The 24,081-nt window shown below is 42.0% G+C and overlaps 1 protein-coding gene and 1 non-coding gene across 2 annotated transcripts; both read left to right on the plus strand.

Annotated features, from left to right (window-relative positions):
• The first annotated feature begins 1,546 nt into the window (after positions 1-1,546).
• On the plus strand, positions 1,547-2,415 carry LOC124243312 (protein FAM104A-like). The gene has a single exon (XM_046668928.1). The coding sequence runs from the start codon at positions 1,547-1,549 to the stop codon at positions 2,000-2,002; it is 456 nt and encodes a 151-aa protein (XP_046524884.1). The 3' UTR covers positions 2,003-2,415.
• An 11,270-nt stretch (positions 2,416-13,685) lies between these two features.
• LOC124244313 (small nucleolar RNA SNORA31) lies at positions 13,686-13,818 on the plus strand. The gene has a single exon (XR_006889958.1). It is a non-coding gene; the product is annotated as a small nucleolar RNA SNORA31 (small nucleolar RNA).
• Positions 13,819-24,081: the final 10,263 nt, after the last annotated feature.

The following is a 24,081-nucleotide window of genomic DNA, read 5'->3' on the forward strand; positions in this document are numbered from 1 at the left end:
CCCACACCAAGTAGAGAAGACGTGAGCACAGCATACATTGCATATTCGTGAGCAAAATAGATGTTAAGCCAGTAAATTTCAGGGTGGTTTGTTATGCAGCCATGGTAATTAGAACAATACTCCTGCCTCCAAATAGACCCTTTTGCACCAGATCTAAGAACTTTCTTTTCTAGAATCTAATTACCTGAGGCGCCTACATTACAAAGATATTCCCAGGCACCTAAAGTTCTGTTGTTTTAATCTTGACTCCTGAATCTCATTGGGACCCAATGACCCTCATTTCAGCAATCACACAGCCACACTCACTCTAGAATTTCTCCCACTTTGTCCCCTTCAGAACTAATTACCACAACCCCATGCACAAAAAATACTTTCTATGCTTATGGTCTAACCAACCACCTAATCATAACTATTCAACCTCAATGTTTATTCCAGTTTGGGAGGATAATTAAAATATGCACTTATCAAAGCACACAACAGTCCAGACAAATTTTCTACTTCTATACCTCCAAAATCAAATATCACTGGTTCAGCAACTCAGGATCCATTGACTCTTCAGAGGAAAGCATTGCTCTCCTCCATGCAGACCACTCTTTTCCATCAATGTTGGTGACTACCTGATCCATCCCCTAGCAATCCTCCACGTCCCCTTTCCTCCTGGACTCATTGTCATTCAGCCAATTTAGGGTCAAAACCATTTATATCTCTACTTCCTTTCACCTCCAAAATTTTAGAAAGAGCAATCTATATGTCTCCACTTCATTGTTCCCTCTTTACCATTCAAAGTGGAAGACAATTCAAGGGCATAGCTAGGTAGAAAGATAAAGTCTAGGCTAAGCTGACTGACAGCCACCCAAACATGGCTTCTTGTTATTCTTGCAGATATCACAATCTGAAATTTGAAACTTTGCTTATGCATCAAAAAGTGTATCTTTCTGGGACTAGAGTTGATATGATCCATAAGTAGACTCATGGTCATCAAATTCTGATATGTAAACTGGAATTCCAGGATCTTAATTTACAATAAGAAATCATACCTGTTTTGTGGACCAGAATGCTTATCCCCACAAGATTTACTATTGGTTTTTCCCTCAACTGACAACAGAGGTCAAATTTTTATATCCTTTTACATCAACCCTAAGAGACCCTTTTTTTTTTTTTTTCAAATTTAACTTCTCCAAAATCAGACTGTTTTACGGTTACTGTCAGCCAGGTGGCAGTCATGATATAGTAGATTTAAAACCTTCTGTTGATTTGATAGTTCCTCAAAAAGTTAAACATCGAGTTACCATTTGGCCCAGCAATTTCACTTCTGGGTGTATACCCAAGAGGATTGAAAACACATGTCTACACAAAAATGTGTACATGAATGTTCATAGCAGCATTATTCATACTAGCCAAAAAAGTGAAAACAACCAAATATCCATCAATTAATGCATGTATAAACAAATTGTGATATCCATACAATGGAATTATTCAGCTATAAAAAGGAAGAAGGCACAGATTCGTGCTACGATGTAGACGAATGTTGAAAACATTATGCTAAATGAAAGAAGCCAAACACAAAAGAGAGTATATTGAGACAACACCCTCTGTTCCCTCTTCTCGCGGAGCGGCGCTGCGTCGTTCTTCTCCACCGGCTGCCATGAGCGAGCGCCTCCGCCCCAGGAAGAGGAGAAGGAATGGCAATGAAGAAGACCACCATATTCCCCCCCAGACCAAAAGGAGTAGTAGAAACCCCGTCTTTCATGATTCCTGGGACACAGAGTCTTCAAGCAGTGACAGTGGTGGGAGCAGCAGCAGCAGCAGCATCAACAGCCCGGACAGGGCCAGTGGGCCAGAAAGCAGCTTAAACCACGTGGGCGCCGTGTCTAGCCCTAACACCCCTCAGCCTGTGCCCGAGCAGTCCGCACTGTGCCAAGGCCCGTACTTCCACATCAACCAGACCCTGAAGGAGGCCCACTTTCACAGCCTGCAGCACCGAGGACGGCCTCCGACATGATGTGCCGCCAGCTTCTTGCCTTCTGTGAAGGGACAGCTGTGCAGATTTGATATTTCAACTTACGATGTTTTAAAAAATTGCACAAAAAAATGCCTGTTGGCTTTTCAGTCTATATTTGAAATAACAGGCTAACAGGCAGTTGTTTACTTGTGGTTTTGCTGCACTATTGCAATTTCAAAGGGGCTTTGAAGCAATTTTTTATAGGATTCTTTTAAGGGTGGGTATCAAATCCATGTCAAGGTAGTGGTATGAGGAAATCTCATCTGCGTGTCGATTCCATAGACTGTCCAGTTCAGATGGATATCCAAATCTGTCAATTAGAAATTCTACTTTATGTAAAAAGGCCTTTTAAAAATGCGGGATCTTCAATTTTTTTAATTCAATAAACTAGAAAAGAGTATCTAGTTTCCATGAAAAAAAAAAAGAGAGAGTATATTGAATGATCACATTTATATGAAATGCCCAGAATAGGCAAATCCATAGAGACATAGAGAAAGTAGGTTAGTGGTTGTCAGAGGTTGGGAAAAAGAGGTAATTGGAAGTGACTTATAATAGCACTGGGATTTCTTCTTGGGGTGATGAAAACATTCTGGAATTAGATGGTGGCACAATGTTGTGAATATACCGAAAACCACTGGATTATATACTTAAAAAGGGTAAATATTATCATATGTGAATTATATCATAATAAAAAATGGGAGATTAGCAATAAAAAAAGTCACAAAACCCACGTCAAAAATGGCGGAAAAAACTTTCTGGTAAGATTAAGAAATTGCCATCATCAGTGTGTCTGAGATTCAATGACAAAATATGCGACACACAATATGTGGGAACACCATTTGCCAAGCACTGGCAAGACCACTGAATGACGTAGACGTTTAAACGACCAAAGGCTTCAGGTTATCACACATGGGGTGTTCACCTGCTTTCATTTTTACAGCAGGGGTCAGAAAACTATGGCCCATGAGCTGAATTTGACTCTCCATCTTTTTTTGTATGGCCTACAAGTTACAAATAGTTTTGACATTTTTAAATGGTTGAAAAACAACAAATTAAGATTAATATTTTATTATAAATGAAAATTGTATGAAATTCAAATTTGTGCCCAGCAATAAAGTTTTACTTGAACACAGCTGTGTCCGTTTTGTACAACAGTGGCAGAGTTGAAGAGTTATGGCAAAGACCACATTGCCCACAAAGTCTAAAATAGTATATGACCCTTTATAGAAAGTTTACCCTCCCCTGATCTAAAATACTGATATTACAGAATTCCTTGATTACTGATTATTTAATTACTAATTAATTAATTACTGATATTCCGCACCAGATAACTGATTCTGCTTTTAAGAGCACTCAGGGTCCAGAGCAATGCAGCTCCACCACATCTTGCATCTTTTCCAGGTTGGTATTTCGCTGATGACTATTTCAGCTTCTTTTAAAGATTTTATTTTTCCTTTTTCTCCCCAAACTCCCCCGGTACATAGTTGTATATTTTTAGTTGTGAGTCCTTGTAGTTGTGGCATGTGGGATGCCACCTCAGCATGGCTTGATGAGCGATGCCATCTCCGCGCCCAGGATCCAAATCAGCGAAAACCTGGGCCGGCGAAGTGGAGCGTGCGAACTTAACCACTCGGCCACGGGACCAGCCCCTATTTCAGCTTGTTTTAAACACATTAGCCAAATAAGCTGGGCTACAGTGACATTTTCCCTTCCTCTTCAATTAAGATTGCACTGTTTCTGTGTTTCCTGTTGATTTCAATAGTTAAGTTCTTAGAGGTCTAAGGGTGCCTTCCTGCTACCCATGTGTATGATCTTTTCCCTCAGGACTGGGGGCAGCGGACACAGTCAGTGCCCTCCATATCCTTCAGACATTTTGGTGGGTTCCAGATGACTTCCAACTGCCACTATCTGCCTCTTGTTGCTTGAAGACTCCCCTCTCCCCCGCCAAACACAACAGGCCTCTCAACCAAAGCTTCTGGCAGGTGACAAGTGCAGAGGAATTAAGATCCCCAGGAGCAACCCTCGATCAGTAACTCTTGAGAGCTGGCATATAAATATCCTAGCTGCCTCAACTCCTGGGCATGTATTTTGCATCAGTTCCAAGACGGTCCTTGTGGGATTAAGCTCTAGTCTCCCACTATAGTAGATCTCATAATACTACCTTTTATTAGTTGCTTTTACTTCCCTATTTCTCTTCTCCACTTCACATGGGTATTTCCTGAAATTCCCAAATGCCTGCTTGTACTCAAATGCTTGTCTCAGTCTCAGCTACTGAGAGAATCCAAACTAAACACTGGAACTGAAAGCACCCCTCCTCTGGCCCTTTCACTCTCATCACCTGGGGGGAAGTTGTACTTAGAATAATATACAGAATCTCCAGAAATTTAACTCTTTCAACAAGGGTCAAGATAGGTACAGACAAGAAGTAAATTTGTTCTCCTCCCAAGATGGGTCAAGAACCAACCCTTGCACTGAGAACAAAACCAGGCTTTCCCTAGGTCTTTACTTGCGCCATCAGGGGCATGGGTTCCTGCTATCTGCAGCTCTAACTCAAATTGCCTCAGTTTAGACCCATATGTACAGCTGCCTAATGGACGTCATCTGGTTGTAGCCCACACTTCAATATTTGTGTATATATATATATGTATATACACACACACACACGTATGTATGTACACACACACATATACACACACACACACTCCACAGAGAGAGAAAAATATATGTACATATAAAATCCAACTTCATATTATCTATATCTTCGCCTATTCCAACACCCTCCCTTCAAACTAATAAATTAATAAAAAGCCTCTTCCTCTGATATTCCTAATGCCCCTCATGTTCTCACCCTCCAACACAGTTTCCAAATTGAGAAATATTCCTGGCCATGTCCTCTCTGGCATGCCCCATACCCAGCTGGTCACCAAGTCTTCTGGGGCTGGGGTCAGAGGTATCTCTGCATCACTGTGGCCCCTGATATCATCTTCTGCCTCCTAACTGACCTTCTGCTATTAGTCTTTCTCTATGCCATATGGCTCTCCAGCGCTGCCACAATTATCTTTCAGAAAAAACAATCAAATTTTGCCAATTTTCTTTTAAACCTCTTTGACTCCATTTTGCATAAAGAATAAATTTCAATATTTTTGGTATGTCCCCCAAGGCCCTTAACCATTGGCCCAGCCTCCCTAGAAGTTAGCCATTTCTCACACAAACACAAGTGATTATTTTTCAGATAGATATATATGCCGAGATGAAGAAAATATAAACTTATTTCAAAGCTTTACTAAATTCGTACTGGTTTATTCATGTATTTTTCAATCAATGGAATACAAAAAAGCACAGATATTATCTGAAATTGCAATTTTCTGAAGCTAAAAATAGAGATTCTTATCCTTTAAAAGTTGAGAGCCAACCAGATTTATATTTTTTAAAGTCCTCTTCTAACTTTCAGCATTTATTCATGCAAAGTAACTTTTTAAGGCAAGGTCATTCCAAGGATACGGACTTTGAGAACAATGGTATATCTGGGCTGAAAGATAAGTTTGATTTTGTGTTAGTGTGAGCAAGTGTGTATATAGTGTGGGTGACAGGAGAAAGGAGATTAGCCTATGGCTTATATAAATAGGGCAGGATGCTATACGTTATTTCCAATAATTCTTTTAAAACAAGTCTTGCTCCTTTGGTAGGCTTCAGTAAGGTAACTGGAGTAAAGGCATCTCAATTATAACACAGTACAATTTACAGTACAATTTAGGCTTCCATGATGTACTATGACAAAAAGGGAGAATAGACAGTTTCCCCCTAGTGAAACCACTAGCTCTTCAGGCAGCATCACCAGGACATCATCTCATGTTGGACAATCTTCCATTATAGAATCAGAACGTGGAAGAAGTGGACTCTGGATTCAAATGGATTTGGGTTCAAGTCCTGGGAACACTCTTGGTAACTCTGTGACCTTGAACAAGTCACTTCTCTGACTCTTAATTTCTTCATCTATAACATGAATAACCAATACATTGTCCAACATTGTGACAACTTCAAATGAAATTAAGTTGCTCTTGTGGGTATTAATGTATTTTTTTTCTTTCCCTATTACTAAAATTACCATGCTCCCAAATATCTCATATGTGTTTAAGGCTTCAAACCCTGGGTCTAGAAGGATCCTTAAAGCGTATTTAGACCACCTTACTTAGTTTTCAGATATAGAAACCAAAAGGGGTCATATAGGTTGCCTGTCATTATATCATGAAGTGGTAATATTTGGAATAACCACAAAGGCAAACAAGGGGGAAAAAGCTTATGAGAATTTCTAAAAATCATCAAGGTAAGCAGAGGTTAAAAAACAAAAACAAAACCCACAAATGTACATCAGAGAGGGAATTTTTCTCCAAAAATATTTGACGGAACCAGAATGAAGAAAGCAGGTACTAAAGATTCCTCTGCCCCCACACCTACTGCTATTGGGAGACAATGATTCACAGGCCCCTCATGTTTCTGCCTTCCTGCAAGCAGAGGCACTGACGGCCTTTGTACCAAACTATCTTTTCAAGAGTGCTTGTATAGTGAACACTCTTGGGAAACAAGGATAGCGTCTCCCTCTAGAGCAAAGAGAGGTTTTGCTTACTTCCCATTATGAAAGATTCAGGTTCTCTAAGCTCAGGGTTCCTCTCTGTAACACAAGCCACTCACTGCCTGTGCAGCTGTCACCTAGCCCTCTTCACTTTGCCCTGTGGAAATATCAGTTTAGGGAATCAATGCATGAAGATGCTGATACTTGGATATTGTGTTACTGTAATTAAATTGTTTGTCTCTGACCCGGGGGTCCCATGTCTTCTACTACCATCCGTAAAACTGTCAGGCTCACTTGCTGGTTTGCAAGAACAGTAAAAAAATCCCAGACCCTCCACAGTTCTTGACATTTGCTAAGATTTATCCGTGATCAAAGTTGCCTTTAAGTCCTGGAAGCAGAAACTTTATAATAATAAAGTTATATAAAGGCAGACCCAGAAATAGTGATAATAACCACTTATTTAGTGTACTGAAACTCCTAGTGCCCCATTAAAATCCCCCTTGGATCTCTTCCGCAGCTCCATGCTCTAATCCCCCAGCTTCCTAGGGCTTTGCTGCTATCCACTCTCACCTGTGACCTTCTCCAGAGGATTGACCTTGAGTACTGGATCCACCCCCCCAGTCCAGAGTACAAGAAGTAGCTGGGAGTTTATATTTCTCCTGGGAGGCCTGAAGAAAATGACTGACTGAAGAAGTAGGGGAGTCCTGCTCCTTTTCCTCAAGGCTGGACAAACTCTGGGGGTATAATATATGTTCCAGAACTTCCTGTGTGATCAGGCTAAGGATGGGGCTTGCCTTGAAATGGCACCTTTGCCTGGCTTCTTTCCCTTACCCATCCTGCCTCCCCACTCCCTTACTGGTTTCCTTTTGGAACATCCTTAATAAATAAATGGCAAATCCCTAGCCTGAGGTCTGCTCCTAGGAGAACCTAAGATAGCCATAATTTTCAACCCTGGTTGTATATTAGAATCAACTGGGGGAACTTTTTAAAAATTATGATGATATCCTACCCTAGACCAATTAAGTCAGAATCTCAGGCAATAGGGCCACGGCATGTACCTGTTTAAAAGCTCCCCAAATGATTCTAACGTTCAGCACTGATTTAGCTCATTTGAGGGTCTTCTTAGGGTATCTTAATTTTACCATTTTCTGTGTTCCCAGCACTCAAACAGGTCTAGCAGAAATCCTATCTAGGAAATTGCCTATCCAGGAAATCCTCCAATCTAAAAACTTGGCAGCAACATGGCCCAGCTCAGGGAGAAAATATTTTTCCTTGGCAGACCTGGTAGAGATCTTTGGCATTTGGGGGCAGTCCTGAAAGTAGGAAGGGCCTATAGGGCTTCTCTAGGGAAAATTGTATACAGCCAGTAAGCAAGAGCAGGCTCCTGGTCCTTCCCACCACCCTGAAGAGACCACTACTGTCCACGTATGACTCCAAATCCAGTTTGCAGGAATATCTGGCAACACCACACCCACAATGAGTCTCATCTCAACATCACTCCTTGACCCCTACCTCCGGGCAGTCTAAGGGTATTGAGATGGTTAAACTTTTTGTGTCAACTTTGCTAGGTCATGGTGCCCAGTTGTTTGGTCAAACACTAGTCTAGAGGTTGCCATAAAGGAATTTTGTAGATTGATTAATTTCTACACTCAGTCGACTTTAAGTAAAACAGATTACTCTTGACAATGTGTGTAGGCCTCATCCAAGTAACTGAAGGCCTTCAAAGCAAAACTGAGGTTTCCTGCAGAGGAAAGAATTCTGCCTCAAGAATTTAGCATAGAAATCTGCCTGAGTTTCCAGCATGCTGACCTGCCTCAGATTTCAGACTTTCATCCCCCACATATCATATGAGCCAATTACTTAAAATAAATCTCGTTACATATACATACAATCGACTACTGGTTCTGTTTCTCTGGAGAACTCAGACTGATATAGGTGTGTTCTCTACTCCCAGTCTCAAGTGCCCCTGGAAAACATAACTATGGCCTTCATTTTAGCCAATTCCTCAGCCACATTCAACCTAACTGAATTTGACCCAACCACCCCTAAGCCTTCTGCTTCCAGCTGCCAAGTATATCCCCATGATTTTCTGTCTGCCTCGTGCCCAACAGTAGCCAGGTGCTCTTTTACACACTCTCCTTAAGACAAGTAGCTGATTGCATGGCTCAGCTACCTATCCAGCCCCCCTAAATATTCCTAGAGCCAGTCACCACCTTCCTTCACACAGAACACCTTCTACCCTCAAACTAAACTTTCTCTTCTACCATCTCCTAGGACTCCATTTCTCCTGGAACCACTGACACAATCCAACACTTAGCAAACTTCCTGACATATGGAGGTGCTTGAGAAAAATCTAATGAAGCAAAGGTGGTCACTTAGCAAGCTCAGGAGCTCCAAGAAGACTTTTGAGAAATCTTCTGGTGGGCGAAGGAAACTTAGAATGTCCATCTACAGCCTCCCCCAAACGGTAGGCCACTGACATTTCAGTGGAATGCTACACTGTCAGAGTCAACTCGTCCCCACCTGAGTATGCTCACTGGAGCACAGGTCAAGGTTTAGCTCCAGGCAAACCGTCTCTATCAAAGAGAGGGGGTCTCAAATGGGAACACACAAATGGCTGAGTACAACCACATCTTGTCTCAGCAATTAATCTGTCCACCTCCTGTCCCCCAGTTCTAGCCTCCTTAGGGCCAGCCATATCTTTGGTCTATACACTCAAGCATCCTGGCTTTTACCTGACGTTTGGCCAAGCTTCTCCCCCCAGCTTCATGTTCTCACAAGCTCTCATATTGAGAATCTGAATTTTGGAATTTGAGATATCTATTTTGGAATCCTGGCTTTATCAATTATAAACTGGGTGACATTAAGCCTCGGTTCCTTTACCTGTCAAGTGGAAGCCATATAAAACCTTCCAGGACTGTTGTGGGGTTTAGGGGTAATCAGAGAACTAGTGATATCTAGCAGAGCATTTGGCACACAGTGGGAGTTTTTAAGTGTCAGCCATTTTTGTCATTATTGGACAAAAGTTAATATTTGACACCCAGACACCACTGTATTATAAATAAAGAGATCTTACACCTGGGCCAGGATACCTTGCCCGTCCCTCCAGACCAGAGAACCTGAGCAGGATGCCTCCCAACTGCTCCCATAAGTTTCCCACAAACTTAAAAGGGGAAATACCAAGAACTATTAAAAATTTTCGTATTTTGAAATTGCAATTTCCTTAGCCATTTACCATCTTTAAGCTTAACTCTTCCATATGTTAAAGGAGATGGCTTGACAGCTTTCCATAATGGTAGCTTACAAAAATAACTTTTCAGTGGAAATGCTATAAAAAATTGAATTAATTCCGTGATTCTCAGCTCTAACTGCACATCATAAGAAACATCTGTGCAGCTTTCTAAAATGTTCCCAGACTAGATCTCCAAGCAAAGATTCCACTTCTGTGGGTCTCTGTGACCTGGATGATCACATCTTTTTAAAGCCCCCTTGAAGATTCCGAGGACCAACTAAGGTTGAACACCACTCTCATTACAAATAACTCAAAATTGTACAAAGAATGTGATGCAAATAGATGCAGGCTTGCACCAAAGGGGCTGCGGGCAGCCCTCAGCTGTTGTCAGCCTTCTCGCTGCCTGCTTCCTCCGTGTTCTGCTTGTCTGGATATGCTGGTACAGACGAGAAGTTACCTCATTCCTGCAGGGTCCTAGCAGGGCTTCAAAGAGGTGGAGACCAGAAGCTGGGAGGAAAGGGGGGACACGTAGGAGAGAGTTGTGTGCAGAGTGGAAGAAAGGGCGGAGAAACAGAGAGAGGGCAAGGAGAAAGCTGTATCTACGCGCCTGGCTGTCAGAAAAGAAACGAGACCAAATAATAGAGGTGTTCTTACAGAGAACAACGAGTCCCGCCCCAGCTCTTCAGAGGTTGCCTGGTTTGCTGCACTGTAAATAATGCTGCTTCTGCTTTTGTTCCTATCTCTTTAGAGAAAATTATTGCCTGGTGTTGCTTTTATTTTCCTCTGCATCTTATTCCTGTCCCCACTCCGTGACTGGACATTATTTGGTAGGCTGTTTCTCCTCCTATTCTCAGATCTAGTCCTGTGACACAGTAGTTACCTGACACAGCTTTCTTATTCCACAGATTTGTTGAATTGATGAATAGTGAGCTGGTAGACTGCCCTCCCCACACACAGCACCCCCAACCTTCCACGCCGTTTTACTTTGTCCCCAGGCAGAATGCATCCCTCCTTCCTCTGGGTCCACAGCTCTCGGCACCTCACTTATGGTTATTCCAGCCTACTCTGTCCTGCAGACCAGGGGGTAAGTCTGCGTCTCCACCAGGCAGTGAGCACCTCAGGTAAAGGGACTGCTTATTGACCAGCTCCTGGGGCGGCACTGGCATTTGAGTAGCCTCTTGAATGTTTGCTACATCCAAGCCAATTTTCTATCTCTGTATCACTTGACTGGTGTCTGGTTTCCTCATCACTAGGAGAGAAATCCCTGCTAGAAAGGGAAAAAACACAGGGTAGGGTCCTGGTCATACAACTCCTGTCTGACGTACCTGCAGATAACCTGTGAGACCATAACCATATCTGTAAACCAAGTGGACTAAATCAGCTCTAAGGACACTTCCAGTCAGAGACTAAGCACTAAACACACAGAAGGGATTTGGAAGCATGGCACACAGAAAAGCAAATGAACCTGTATGAATTCCCTGCAGATCAACCTGACTTCTTATAAGCTTCACCATAACTTTGAAATGGATATTTTACTCCCATTTGAAGAAGAAAAAATAGAGTTTCAGAGCTTTGATTTGTTCAAGGTTAGATAGTATGCCTAGAATTTGAACCCGAATATGTTTGAACCCACAGCCCACTTTATCCACAAACTGCTTCACTAGCGGGAGGCTGACCGCACAAGACAGTGTCCTGGGGACGCTGCTGAGAACCAGTGGCTTCATTAGGATGCAAAGTAATCTTCATCCTCCTTTTTACCACAGGTCATAATAGAAAACAGAGTTTCATACCATAACATTACGGTATTACTAAATGATGTCTTTTCCTAACTCTGTCTTTATTCCCTTATTGGAGCCTATTAAAAGAGCCAGAGGCATTAAAAAATTATTTTGTTTGAATTATTGAGAAGAATAAAGTCATTCCCTGTTCATAAGTCTTAAGGCTTGTATTCCTCCATTATTCTACCATAAAAATTCTCCCCCAAACACACATATAAAACCAAATTTATCAGTCCAGGTACACCCTCGAACGTAGAAGCCATACCCTTCTAATAACTTTGGCTAAGAAAGTTACTTGAAATAAAGTCTGAAACCTAGAAGAAATATTTCATGAAAACCTGATCTAGTTGGTTCTCCATATTTCAATTATGAGAATCTTTTTCCTACCAAACATAAAATTGCACCTCCACATGATAATAGTTTGCTTTTTTAGTGTCCATTGATTGAGAAAACAGCAAAATGATAAAAAGTCAAAATGAATTCAGTTAGGCTTTGAAATGTTTGTATTTTCAGCATCTCTACAGCATCTATATCCAGATGAAAAATAATCACTTGCATATGTGTGAAAAATAGCTGACTGCACAATAGGCTCGGCCAATTGTCAAGGGCTTTGGGTGGCATACCAAGGAGACTAAAATTTATTCTGTAGGCAAAATGGAACCAAGAAAGGTTTTAAAGCAAACTGACAGGACCAGATTGATTTTTTTTCAGAAGATAATTTTGGCAGCAGTGTAGAGAGCCAATTATGATATGACAGAACAGTGGCAGGAGTTCAGGAAGGAGGTAGGAGATGATATCAGGAGCCACAGTGACGCAGAGGTAACTCTGACCCCAATGTTGGAGGACTTTGTGAGCAACCAGAAATGGGCAGTGCAGGAGATAGAGTGCCCAAAGATATCTCTAGATGTGGAAACTTTTGGAGCCTGTTACCTTGAAAAGAATAAGGAATATCAGAAGAGGTATGTGTATTTTTTTTTTTTTTGAGGAAGATTAGCCCTGAGCTAACTGCTTCCAATCCTCCTCTTTTTGCTGAGGAAGACTGGTCCTGAGCTAACATCCATACCCAACTTCCTCTACTTTATATGTGGGATGCCTGCCACAACATGGCTTGACAAGCCGTGCATAGGTCCACACCCAGGATCCGAACTGGCGAACCCCGGGCCGCCGAAGTGGAATGTGCACAATTAACCGCTGCACCACCAGGCTGGCCCCGAGGTATGTGTATTTTGGATGGCATGGGGGTTGGAGTGGTGCAATGGTTGGTGAGACTGATAATACTGATATGGATTTATAATATATATTAAGTTTGAAATGATAGAGTACATCCAGGTGATGTCATTGGATATTTAAGTCTGATAATGAGGAGGCCCAAGACGGATGTTTAGGCAGCAGTAAACCGTAGTTGTTATGACAATAGCTCACAAGTCAGACAGGCCTTGGTTCAAACCCACTTACTAACTGGCTAGAGCAAATCCTGAACTTTACTGAGACTTCATTTCCTCATTTGAAAACCGGAATAATTAACACCCACATCCAGGATTTCTTACAAAAGATTACAGGGTTTTTTTAAATTAAAGATTTTATATGGTAGTAAAGTGCATGGCATATGGTAGTTGCTCAACAAATAGCAGGCACTGTTATGTAGACTGCAAGCCACCAGAGTGTTGGGACCATTCCCTGAAACAGTAGAATTTATCATTCATGGAGAGCAAAAGAGAGAAAAACAAAAGGCAGGGCCCTGGGATGCAATATAAGAGAAACAATTGAAGGAAGGGCAGGCCAAAAAGACTGAGAAGGCAAGAAGGGAATCAGGAAAAGAGGGTGACCTGGAAGTTACTGGAGGAAAGAATTTCAACAAGCAGGAGGTGAGTTCAGTTCCTCCTGAAGATAGGGACTAAACATTAATCTTGAATCAGTAAAGGAGTCGCAATGCCCTGAAGAGTGATGTGAGGATAATGGCAACCCACTGGGGCAGTATTCAAGCACCCCTCGAGCCAGGAAAGGTTAATTATCAAAATCGTTATATAACTGCAAGAGAGAAAGTAAGCTGAATTAAAAATGAGAGCATAACTATCAGTATTGACAATGCTGAAAAAAAAATTGCTGCATCTATTTGATATACTCACAACAGTTAATGTCTACTGCTAAAGTTTCCACTACAGATGCAAGAAAAAGTGTCCTCATGCTGTCTGTCTGTCTGATTGTGGCAGCCAAGATTGAATGTTGGAATACAGGAATTACAAAAACATGTGAGAGAGAGGCAGATAACTTTAGAACTCAGAAATAACCCTGTAAAGAGTAGAGTCTGTTCTACTCGAAAAAAAGGATCAAAAATTTGAGTTTAAAAAAACAGTTCAAATAAAAAAATGTACAAGCAATCCTCTGTCCCTCATCTATCAAATCCAATCCGTCAACAACTGCTGTTGGCTCTATTTCCAAAATCAATCCCAAATCCACCCCCTTCCATGGTAGCTTCCTACTGTGTTAATTTAGGAAATTGGAACTGCATTTCCCAGAATTCCCTCCCTGTGTGGTTGTGGGTTGCAGCTGGACGTAAGAGACATTTGCATGAGACTTCAACCTCCAAAGCAACGTAGCAGCCATTAAGGTCTAAAGGTCAGTGCAGGGTGCCCTGCTGCAGTTCACTTGTATTGCCACTGATTTGTTAGCTGACCTTGTTGGAGTGGGGCAGCAGCTGGGCCTGAAGCTCCCCCAGCTCCCTCCATATCTCCTTTTCCAGCTTCTCCATGTCCTACGTCAGGTATTGGGGGGAAGGTCATCTGTAACACCAAAGTTGGAAGCACTAAGAGACAGATGTGGTTCCAGGTTGTCCCCACTCTCCCCTGCTTCACATTCAGCTATTCTTCCCAACTCCTGGACCCACTGACTGTAGTAACCTCAGACCTATCACCACACAGAGGCAATGGCTTTCCGTAGACATCTGCATCATTTCCCACAATTGTATAAGGTCTAAATCCTATAATAAATCCCATATTTCATATCACTTATAGTGGTTGTTTCCCTGACTGAACTCTGACTGATATAGAAATTGATACCAAAAGTGGTCCCGGGGGAAGAGAATCTTCTGTATGATTCTCTAAATTAGTTTTGGGTTATCTGAAATTGATTTTCCAATATAAATAGAGAGGCAATAGTAAAGGAGACGCTGGTAGTTCATGACAGGCAGAGGAGTTACTTGAAATATTGCCTGTAGACATCTGTGTCAATGAAAGACAAGGATTTGAGTGAACTAATTGTTACCCAGGAAGATTTTAGTGAAAATAAAAAAGTGGTATGGGAGTGCATGGTGGCTTCTAAATGCACTGAAGAATGTGAGGAGAGAAACTGATGAGCTTAAGGATTTATGATTGTCCTGAAAGATAAGGATATCCTATACCACAGGGCCAAGATTGCTGAAAACCAAACAAGAAATTAAATCCTGTGGGTAGCTGAATTACAATACAAGTTGAATTCTCAACTTTGCAGAGTTTCTTAGGTTAAGATTAGGACATAGACTGGAAAGGAATAGGACTTAAAATTTGGGATGGGAATATGTGATCAGATTCCAGTGAAGCTGGGTACTTGAACCCCTAAATTCTACTGAGTCTTCTTTGCCAGTAGAAGCAGCTCTTACACCCAGCCTGGAGAACCCATAATGTCTTCCCCTAAGGTAGCCGCCTTGCAGAAAAGAGCTGATCTTTTTTAGGAGCTACCCTCATGCCTCTCCTTACTTCTAGACCGATAACTAGGCTCAAGTCCCAGCAAACCCAGGAGGTAAGCTATAAACTGTCACTCATAAGGAGGTTAACACACTCCAAAAGAATTGCAAGATTTTGTCAACTTATACTGACAGAACCTCAGTAATATGCATGGGAATGAATTCTTAATTGTGTTAGATCAAGGAAGAAGAAACGTAATGCTCGATCCACTGAAATTACTTGATTTAAGTGCACTAAGCAGAGATGCTGGAATCAATGTGTTAGCTTGAGGGCCTGCTAATGGCTCTAAAAGTTTGGTTGGTTGGTTGTTAACTGAAACCTAGAATTGAAGGTAGTTTACACTAAGTGAATTTTGAAGTTCCATAACCTTCTTGGTATACTAATGAAAAGATCCAAACGTTTAGGGAAATTTTATTCCGAAGTGGATTTATTATGCAGTATCTATTCAGATACCCTCTAATTACACCCCCGGAATGTTCCAGAGGATATGCCTTTCACTAAGGCTTTGAGAAATACATTGGGGAAGGAATTCCAAAACCCAAAAAGAGCTTTATGGTGACTATTCTCTAAAAGTTAGAAATGAAAGAAGGAAATGCTGCCATCAAACTGGGGTCTCTGAATTCAATGGGGATGATGAGATCCTGGGGTGGCAGGAGCCGATTGGTAGCATTTAATCACAAAATATAAAGAAGGTGTGGTTACCCTAATGGTAAGAAGAGAGAAACAGTAATCAGAAGAGTCCGACCCATAGAGACCTTTGATGTTTGATAGTTGATGATGGTACCCCCAGAAGTGAAATAGATGATTATCCTACTGATGTCTTATTTGATTCATATAAGCAGTGTGGTGAACAGAAGTCATACTTGATTCGGCACAATAAAGAATTGTGGGCCCTCAACTAATTCCAAGACTTAAGCCAGTTTATAAACCCAAAGCTCCTTGGAAAAAAAAGAAGACAAGGTCTCCTTGAGGAACTGTCCTGCTAAACGACCCAAAATTTATACTCTAGGTCTTCTCGGCCCCAGTTGAGTGATGTTAAACTGGAGAAATTTTACCCTCTGGAGGATATTTTTCAACATCTGGAGACATTTTTGGATGTCACAACTGGGTGATGCTACTGGCATCTAATGAGTAGAAGCCAGGGATGCTACTAAACATCATACAATGTACAAGACAGCTCCCATGACAAAGGATTATATAGCCCAAAATGTCAAATGTGCTAAGGTTGAGAAATCCTGCTTTTTCCAAGAGACCTGTGAACACTGAGTTTCAGCAAGCAGAAAGTAAGTCAATATGATCATAATTTGCAGTGATTCAGGAGGACCAGAAGTCAACACTAAGCTTGGATTTGGTATATATAATAAGAGAGCCACAATACAGATTGAACAGTAGTGTGAGGACAGTATTCAGGCACTCCTAGACCTCTGAAAGTTTAATTATCCAAAACATTACATATTGCAAGGGAGAGAAAGTAATCTGGCCTAAAAATAGAAAGAATATAATTAACCATATTAACTAACTAAAAATGTCAAGTGATCCTCTTTCTTTCACTTACCAAATCCAACCCATCAGCAAATGAAATCCAAAAATCAGTCCCAAATCCAACTCTTCTCCTCTCTACTACTTCTCATCTGCTACCCCTCCCCACCAGTTGAAGCCACCATCACGTTTCTCCTGGAAAACCACCTTAATAGCCTCTTCCTCTCTGTTCCTGGAGAGTCTATTCTTGATGTGCTGCTGCCAAGTAGTCTTCTTGAAATGTAAATTACTCATAATACTCCCAAGCATCACAGAGAGTCCAGGTGAGGATGGGGGCCATAGTGTGTGAGATGAAATTGGGATCTTTCTCCTACCTCAAAGGAAAGCCCAGAGGCATGAACAAAGAAAACACTGATCCAGTCTTGCTCTACTTGATAGAGAACATATAGAAGATCTCCCTGGTTTCCCAGCTTCCATTCCTGGTCCTGCCCCCTTCCACACACTCATTCACAAGTTACCCTTCACAGCAGTAGAGTGATCTATTCAAACCGTAAATCAGGGCCCTCAGCATAAAACACATCCAGAAGGACCTGCCAGAGCCAGTGCCTAGGGCCTGAGGATTTTATAGCTTTTAATCTCTCCAGGTGATTCTAATATGTAGCCAAGCTGGCCTATAGCTGTGCTTCTCAAAATTTCATGTGCATACAAATCACCTGAGGGTCTTGTGAACTTCACTTTCTGACCTAATAGGGCTGAGTGGGGCCTGGGATGCTACATTTCTAACAGGCTCCCAAGCAATGCTGATGCTTATGAGGACCACACTCTGAGTAGCCAGAGCCATGGAAGGTAAATCATTGCTCCCCTTTCCCAAACCACCCTTGCTCATAATTACTTGCAATTATATTTTCCACCCTCTACCAACCCTCCAGTTTCTGAAGCTCCTGGATCCAGTAGTAACCCTGCAGCCACTAGCTCAGCACTGCCCAGCAGGACCTTGAGGACAAAATTTTGTGGACAAAAGTAGGATGTAATGAGATGCCCATTACGAGCAGGCCCAGAGTATTCGAATGGAAAACACTGTATTTCTTCCAGTGTATAGTAAAGCTTTCTTCCAGGGAAAATTCAGTCCTGCCATGCCCTGTTGGAGACTGGGTCTTCAAGGGGAAAGATTAAAACCTAACCACAGTACACTCCTCTCTCTGATATGCATCTAGAGCAGTGTTTCTCAACCTTTTAATTATTATTTCCTGAGGAGTCAGCTTAGACCTTTTTTTTCTCATTGCACTCCCCTCCATGAAATGTTAATACCACAGATATACTACATATCTGTTTATGTGCTCCTGCCCTTTGTAGGGCCACAAACCATTGTAATACCTAAGATTGTCTTTCTTGCTGCCCCCTTGTGGGCAATCACCCTCACTGAGAATGCATGATCTTAGATCTTCCATTCACTCATTCCAACCATCTAAATCCCAGGTTGGGTAGACCTGGTAGACCACGTGCTTGGACACTTTTCTCCAGCCTGACTCCGCCAGGCCAACTTCTAAGTTAGAGAAGATACTATCTTTAGAATCACACAACCTGAGTTAAAACCCTGCCTCAGCTAGTTACAAGTTGTGGGACCTTAAGCAAGTATCTTTTGCTCTGTTATCCTAAGTGTCCCAAATGTTAAATGGAATTAAAATATTCACACAGTAAAATTGTTGTGAGGCATAGAGGCGAGATGCAGTGCCTGTAAAGCATGAATTACAGGACCCAGTACAAGGCAGGTGTTCAATAAATGGTAGTGACCGGCCATGATTTAGTGGTTGCCTTCCACAGCTTCATACTTTAGTTGAAAGCAGATCTCTTGCACCTGGGTCCAGTAACATCTTGATGGCCTAGTACACCAAGCCAAGTGAAGAGTTAGATGTCTCTGTCATCAGGCCCCAGTGCAGAAAGGAGAAAGATACATCTTCCCTGGAGCATCAGCCTAAGAGCCAGGGCATCGTAAGTCAGTATTATTGAAGTGGGGTGGGGAGCTAAGGATTTATCAGCACAAGCAAACGTACAGCCTGAAGCCAAAGCCACTGCTATAAATTCAGAGTCCTGACCTGCTCTCCTCAACTCAATACTACTTTGGCATCTATCTCCTGGACAAGGATAAGCCTGGGCAGCCCAGACCTGCCACACTACTTGTTGTCCCAAATGCCCCTGGAAAACTTGACTAGAGTTCCATTTCAAGCATCATGCCCAACCTCTCTCACCACTAACTTATCTCCTGAAACACCCTTCTGGCCACACTAGCCACCACTCTCCTATTTATCAGAGATTCTCCATCTTCTCAGACCACCTACCACCTACACTGTAACCTTCACCCTCAGTGTATATCCCTACCTTGCAGAGTACCACTCAAAGCTAAGTATGTTATTCTTCTCCTGTTCAGTGCACAACTACAACCAGAAAGACTGAATCAGTCTTGCTGTTTTGCCTTTTACTTTACAGATATCATGGCTGCTATCCTACAAAGAAAAGCAGTCTCTTCCCTCAAAATTACAACTTTCCCTTCTACCGACTCTCAGCTCTCCATTCCTCCCAGCCCACTGACATAATCCAGTGCTTAGCCCAGTGCCTCACAGATAGAAAACCCTAGATAAATACCTATTGCCTGTTTCTCCATTGCAGGCATCTAAAACACTCATTCCCCAGAGTATCTGACCCTATCGCCTAGGGACTGAGTGACCTTCCTACAGATGACCTTGCCTCCCTGAGCCTCAACAACTTCACCTGTCAAATGGCAGTAAAATAACCACCTCCAGGGCTGTCATGAGGGGTGGGACACTTAGAGGATTAGACACCCAGCAGAGAGCCTGGCTTCCACTGGGGCCTCTCTATTGAGAGACTGACTTAAAAAGATGATTGCCCTGGTGATGCTGCCTGAGGAACAGGTGGGTTCCTTGGGAGGGGAAATATTTTCCAGCCTCCTTTTTTTAAATTTCAGGATACAACTGAGGACAAAGTTGTATCATATTACAGTACAAACTTATTACTAAAGAATTATTGCCACTTTTTCCTGACTTTAACCTCTTCCCACATTAGATTCCACCATCGGGACCAAATGCGTAAAGATTCTACCACATAAGAAAAAAAAAATCTTTAAAGTCTTTAGTATTTCAACAAATAACAAAAAAATTAGTATTTTATAAATAAATAATTTTTAGCCCTTTTCATCATTTAAACTTATTTCTTGCAAAGGGTAAATGTAATGGCTTATGATTTTCCTATTAAATCAGCACATAAAATGAAATTTTAAATTAAAATTCAATCAAAAGTGCATTTGATGTTCTCATGGTTCTCAGCTCTGATTGGTCCTCAAAATCAGCCATAGAGTATCTTAAACATAAAGATGCCTGATGGGGGCCGTAATAAATGTGTTGCTAAGAACATCTTATACTTGTCTTTTGGGATGCACATACATCCATATCTCTGGAGTGTATATCTAAGAAGAGAATTGCTAAGTCATAGGATGTGCATGTGATCAGCTTTTGTAGATACCACCGAAGAGTTTCCAAAAGTGGGTGTACAAATTAACACTCATGGGCCGGCCCGGTGGTGCAGCGCTTAAGTTCGCACATTCTGTCTTGGCGGCCTGGGGTTTGCTGGTTCGGATCCCAGGTACTGCTTGTCAAGCCATGCTATGGCAGGCATCCCACATATAAAGTGGAGGAGGATGGTCACAGATGTTAGCTCAGGGCCAGTCTTCCTGAGCAAAAAGAGGAGGATTGGTGGCAGATGTTAGCTAAGGGGTTAATCTTCCTTAAAACAAAAACGGAAACAAATTAACACTTAAATCAACAGTGTATGAGAATCTTCATTGTTCCATATCCTCAGCATTGCTTGGTGTTCTCTGTCCTTTTTATTTTAACCATTCCAGTGGTTGTTTTAATTTGCATATCTTTTCATTTGCACCACTTTGACACCTACCTTCTGGACAAGGATAAGCCTGGGGATCCCAGATCTGCCAAACCTCTAATGAAGTTGAGCATATGTTTATTGGTGATTCGTATATATTTTTTTGAGATCTGTCAAGAATTTTTTAATTGAATTGGTTTTTTTACTTATTAATATCGTGTGTGTGTATATATATACATGCACATATCTTCAGGGTACAAGTCCTTTGTTTTATGTCCATGTATTGAGAATATTTTGCTTTACATCTCATTCTCTTAACAGTGACTTTTGTTGAACAGAATGTCTTAATTTTAATATATCCCAATTTTCAGTTGTTAACTATCTCAGTGCCCATCAGTAATAAAATGGATAAATAAATTGCAGTTTATGTGCAGAATGAAACCCTGTACAGCAATGAGAACAAACAAATCACAGCTACCTGCAATGACATGGATGAATCTCATATAACATGGAGGGAAAGAAGCTAGACACACAAGTACATATTGTTTTAATTCTGGTTTTTTGTGTGTGAGTGTGAGGAAGATTGGCCTTGAGCTAAAATCTATTGCCAATCTTCCTCTTTTTTTTTTTCCTCCCCAAAGCCCCCGTACATAATTGTATGTACTAGTTGTAGGTCTTTCTAGTTCTTCTATGTGGGATGCTGCCACAGCGTGGCTTGATGAGCAGTGCTCATCCGCACCCAGGTCTGCACCCAGGATCTGAACCCGTGACCCCCAGTCTCCGAAGTGGAGAACTCGAACTTAACCACTCAGCCATGGGGTTAGCAACTGTTTTGTTTGTTTTTCTTTTTTAATTCCAAAAACAAACTAAACTCATCCATAATGTTAGAAGTCAGAATGTTGACAATTTTTCCTGGGCTGTTGTATTTGGAAAGGGGTACAAATGGCTCTCTTGAGCTGCTCGTGATAATGTTTCTTGATCTGGGTGCTGGTTACCAGAGTTTGTGAAAATTCATCTAGCTTCACATTTATAACATAAGAAGTTAACTTCAGTAAAAAGTTAACAAAAATAAAAGCACCTATGCCTGAGCCCCAACCCCAGAGGACCCAGATATCCATGTCTCCTAGTAACTCAGATGGGCAGCCAGGGCTGAGGACCTTGGATCAGTCTCAGTCATAAACATCTGCAGATACAAGAAGGACAGAAGCCCCACTTCCCGAAAAACGTCTGTAGTTTACGGACACATTAAAATAGTGGGATTATGGAGTTGTTTTTTCCTTTATCATTGCCACCTGCATTCTTACAATGTTGTTTTATGCAATTATTAAAATCCTGTGAATTACAATTCTCTGTTCTCTCATTCATTTTCTTTATTGTTGTTGTTGTTACTCATTTTCTGGAAAGAAATATTTGTTTGTAGGTCTGGCAATGTGACAAGAGGGTGGAAGGAGAGAAGCTCTGAGGGAGAGAGAGGATAAGCATGACCCTCACGGCACTGGCTTTGCTCCATCCTGTACTCTCCAATTAGTTCCAACCACAGCCAAGCATCCTCCTCTGATCAGGTGTGGGGGGCAGTGGTGATGCACGCTGCTCAGAAGGGCAGGGCCCAAAGGTTATGGGGCTCTGCAAATGACTGGAGCAGAGTGAGGTCCTGAAGAACAGGAGAGACAGAGGCTGCTGCAGCTGCCAGACGCAGCTCTCTCCTCGGCTTTCTCTCTGCCCTCTCATGCCCTGCTTGTCTGGTGGTTTGAATGCAAACTAGTCACTTCATCACTTTTTGCAAGGACCTCTGAAAGGGTATAGATTCGGATGCTGCTGGGCAGATTCTAGTTTAGATTTGAGGCTGGGCAGTAGGGGAGGAGACGGGATAGGGGTGGGGAAGATGACATGCTAACACTACATTCAGGAGCCTGGAAAGAAATGCAACTCAGGATAATAGAGATATTGGCTAATGGGGTTCGTTTTTCAGAGAGACAAAGAGCCCCCATTTCCAGTCATTTCGTGGTTGACTGGCTTTTTCCCCTGTAATAAGCCTTCTTTTTTATCCCCAGGCAAACCAGATTCCTCCTTCTTCTGCCTCTGCTGCACCTGGCACTTCTGTGTATCCCAGCCAACCTGCACTGTGCTAGATGGGTTGAGATCCATGACTTGCTCTAGACTACAGGTTCTCAGAGTGTGGTCCTGGAGCAGCAGCATCATCTGGGAACTTTTAAACAGGCACGTTCTCAGACCCCAGCCCAGACCTGCTTAATCAGAAACTCTGGGTTTGGGGCCCAGCAATCTGGGGTTTAACGTGCCCTCCAGGTGACCCTACAGAAGGCTAGAGTGGTTTTCAAACTCTAGGAGTATCAATTCCTTTAGATAAAGGGCGCCTGTGATGTATATCATGCAGGACTTGGAAATCAACTGAATGTGAGAAGATAGAGAAACAAAAAAAACACAAAGACCTTTCTAGTTTTGGAGACCAGATTGGTTGTAGCATGAAACCAAATAAGGAATACAAGGAAAGGAGCAGTTTCAGTTTTATTATTGTTTGTTAGTGGGGTTCACGAAGGTAAGGAGCAGGTGATAATATGTTAGTTTTTATGCCTGTTTTCAGATGTGTGAGGTATATGCATGTGTTGTCCACTAGGCTTCTCAAAGTATAGATCTGGAAACGTGAGGTCTGAGCTGGAACTGCAGACAGCAGTAAGCTGATTACAACAACAGCTGAGGAGCCACTTGGGTCTGGCTTTCAATCCAAGACCTGCCACTGTTAACTCTTTGAGCTTGGGCAAGGTCTCCCATCTTCCTGAGCCTTGGCTCCCTCATCTGACAATTAGAATAGTCATACTTACCCCACAGAGTTCAGGGAAGGAGTAAATGAGATAATGTGTCTGACTCAATTAGCAAAGTTTCTGGTTCACACGAACGGCTGGAGCTATTACTTTATAAATTTGGGAGACTGCAGAATATAGACGGGAATGATGGAGATGATGGAGTCCATCTGATTACCCAGTTTGTGCAAAAGAGAAGAAAGGAGATTGAGCCTGTGGATGCCAACACCAGGAAGGGTCTGTGAAGGAACAGGCAAAGAGACTGATGAGAAGACAGGTTGAGAGGCAGGAAGAAGATCAGGAAAGTGTGGCCTGGGGGGACAGTCAATGCATGAAGGGAGTAGATCGACAACTGCAAATATTGGTGCAATTAAGCAGGATTAGAACTAAGAATTAGCTATTTTATTTGACATGGAGAAAGTCAATGGTGACCTGGAAAACAGCAATGTCAATGGAGGTGTGAAGCAATCCTAACGTGCTGTAAGTTTAATCATTAAAATGGATCCATAATTGCAAGAGAGAAAGGGAATGTAATCCACCTTAAAAATGGAAAGAGCCTAACTAATGGCGTTAATACATATAAGGGAATAATTC

Source organism: Equus quagga, chromosome 8 (assembly GCF_021613505.1).
Source record: "Equus quagga isolate Etosha38 chromosome 8, UCLA_HA_Equagga_1.0, whole genome shotgun sequence".
In the NCBI taxonomy this organism is placed as follows: Eukaryota; Metazoa; Chordata; class Mammalia; order Perissodactyla; family Equidae; genus Equus; species Equus quagga.

Bases quoted from the DNA above. Each gene is read 5' to 3' on its own strand.
- LOC124243312 (XM_046668928.1), top strand. From the start codon at position 1,547: ATGAAAGAAGCCAAACACAAAAGAGAGTATATTGAGACAACACCCTCT.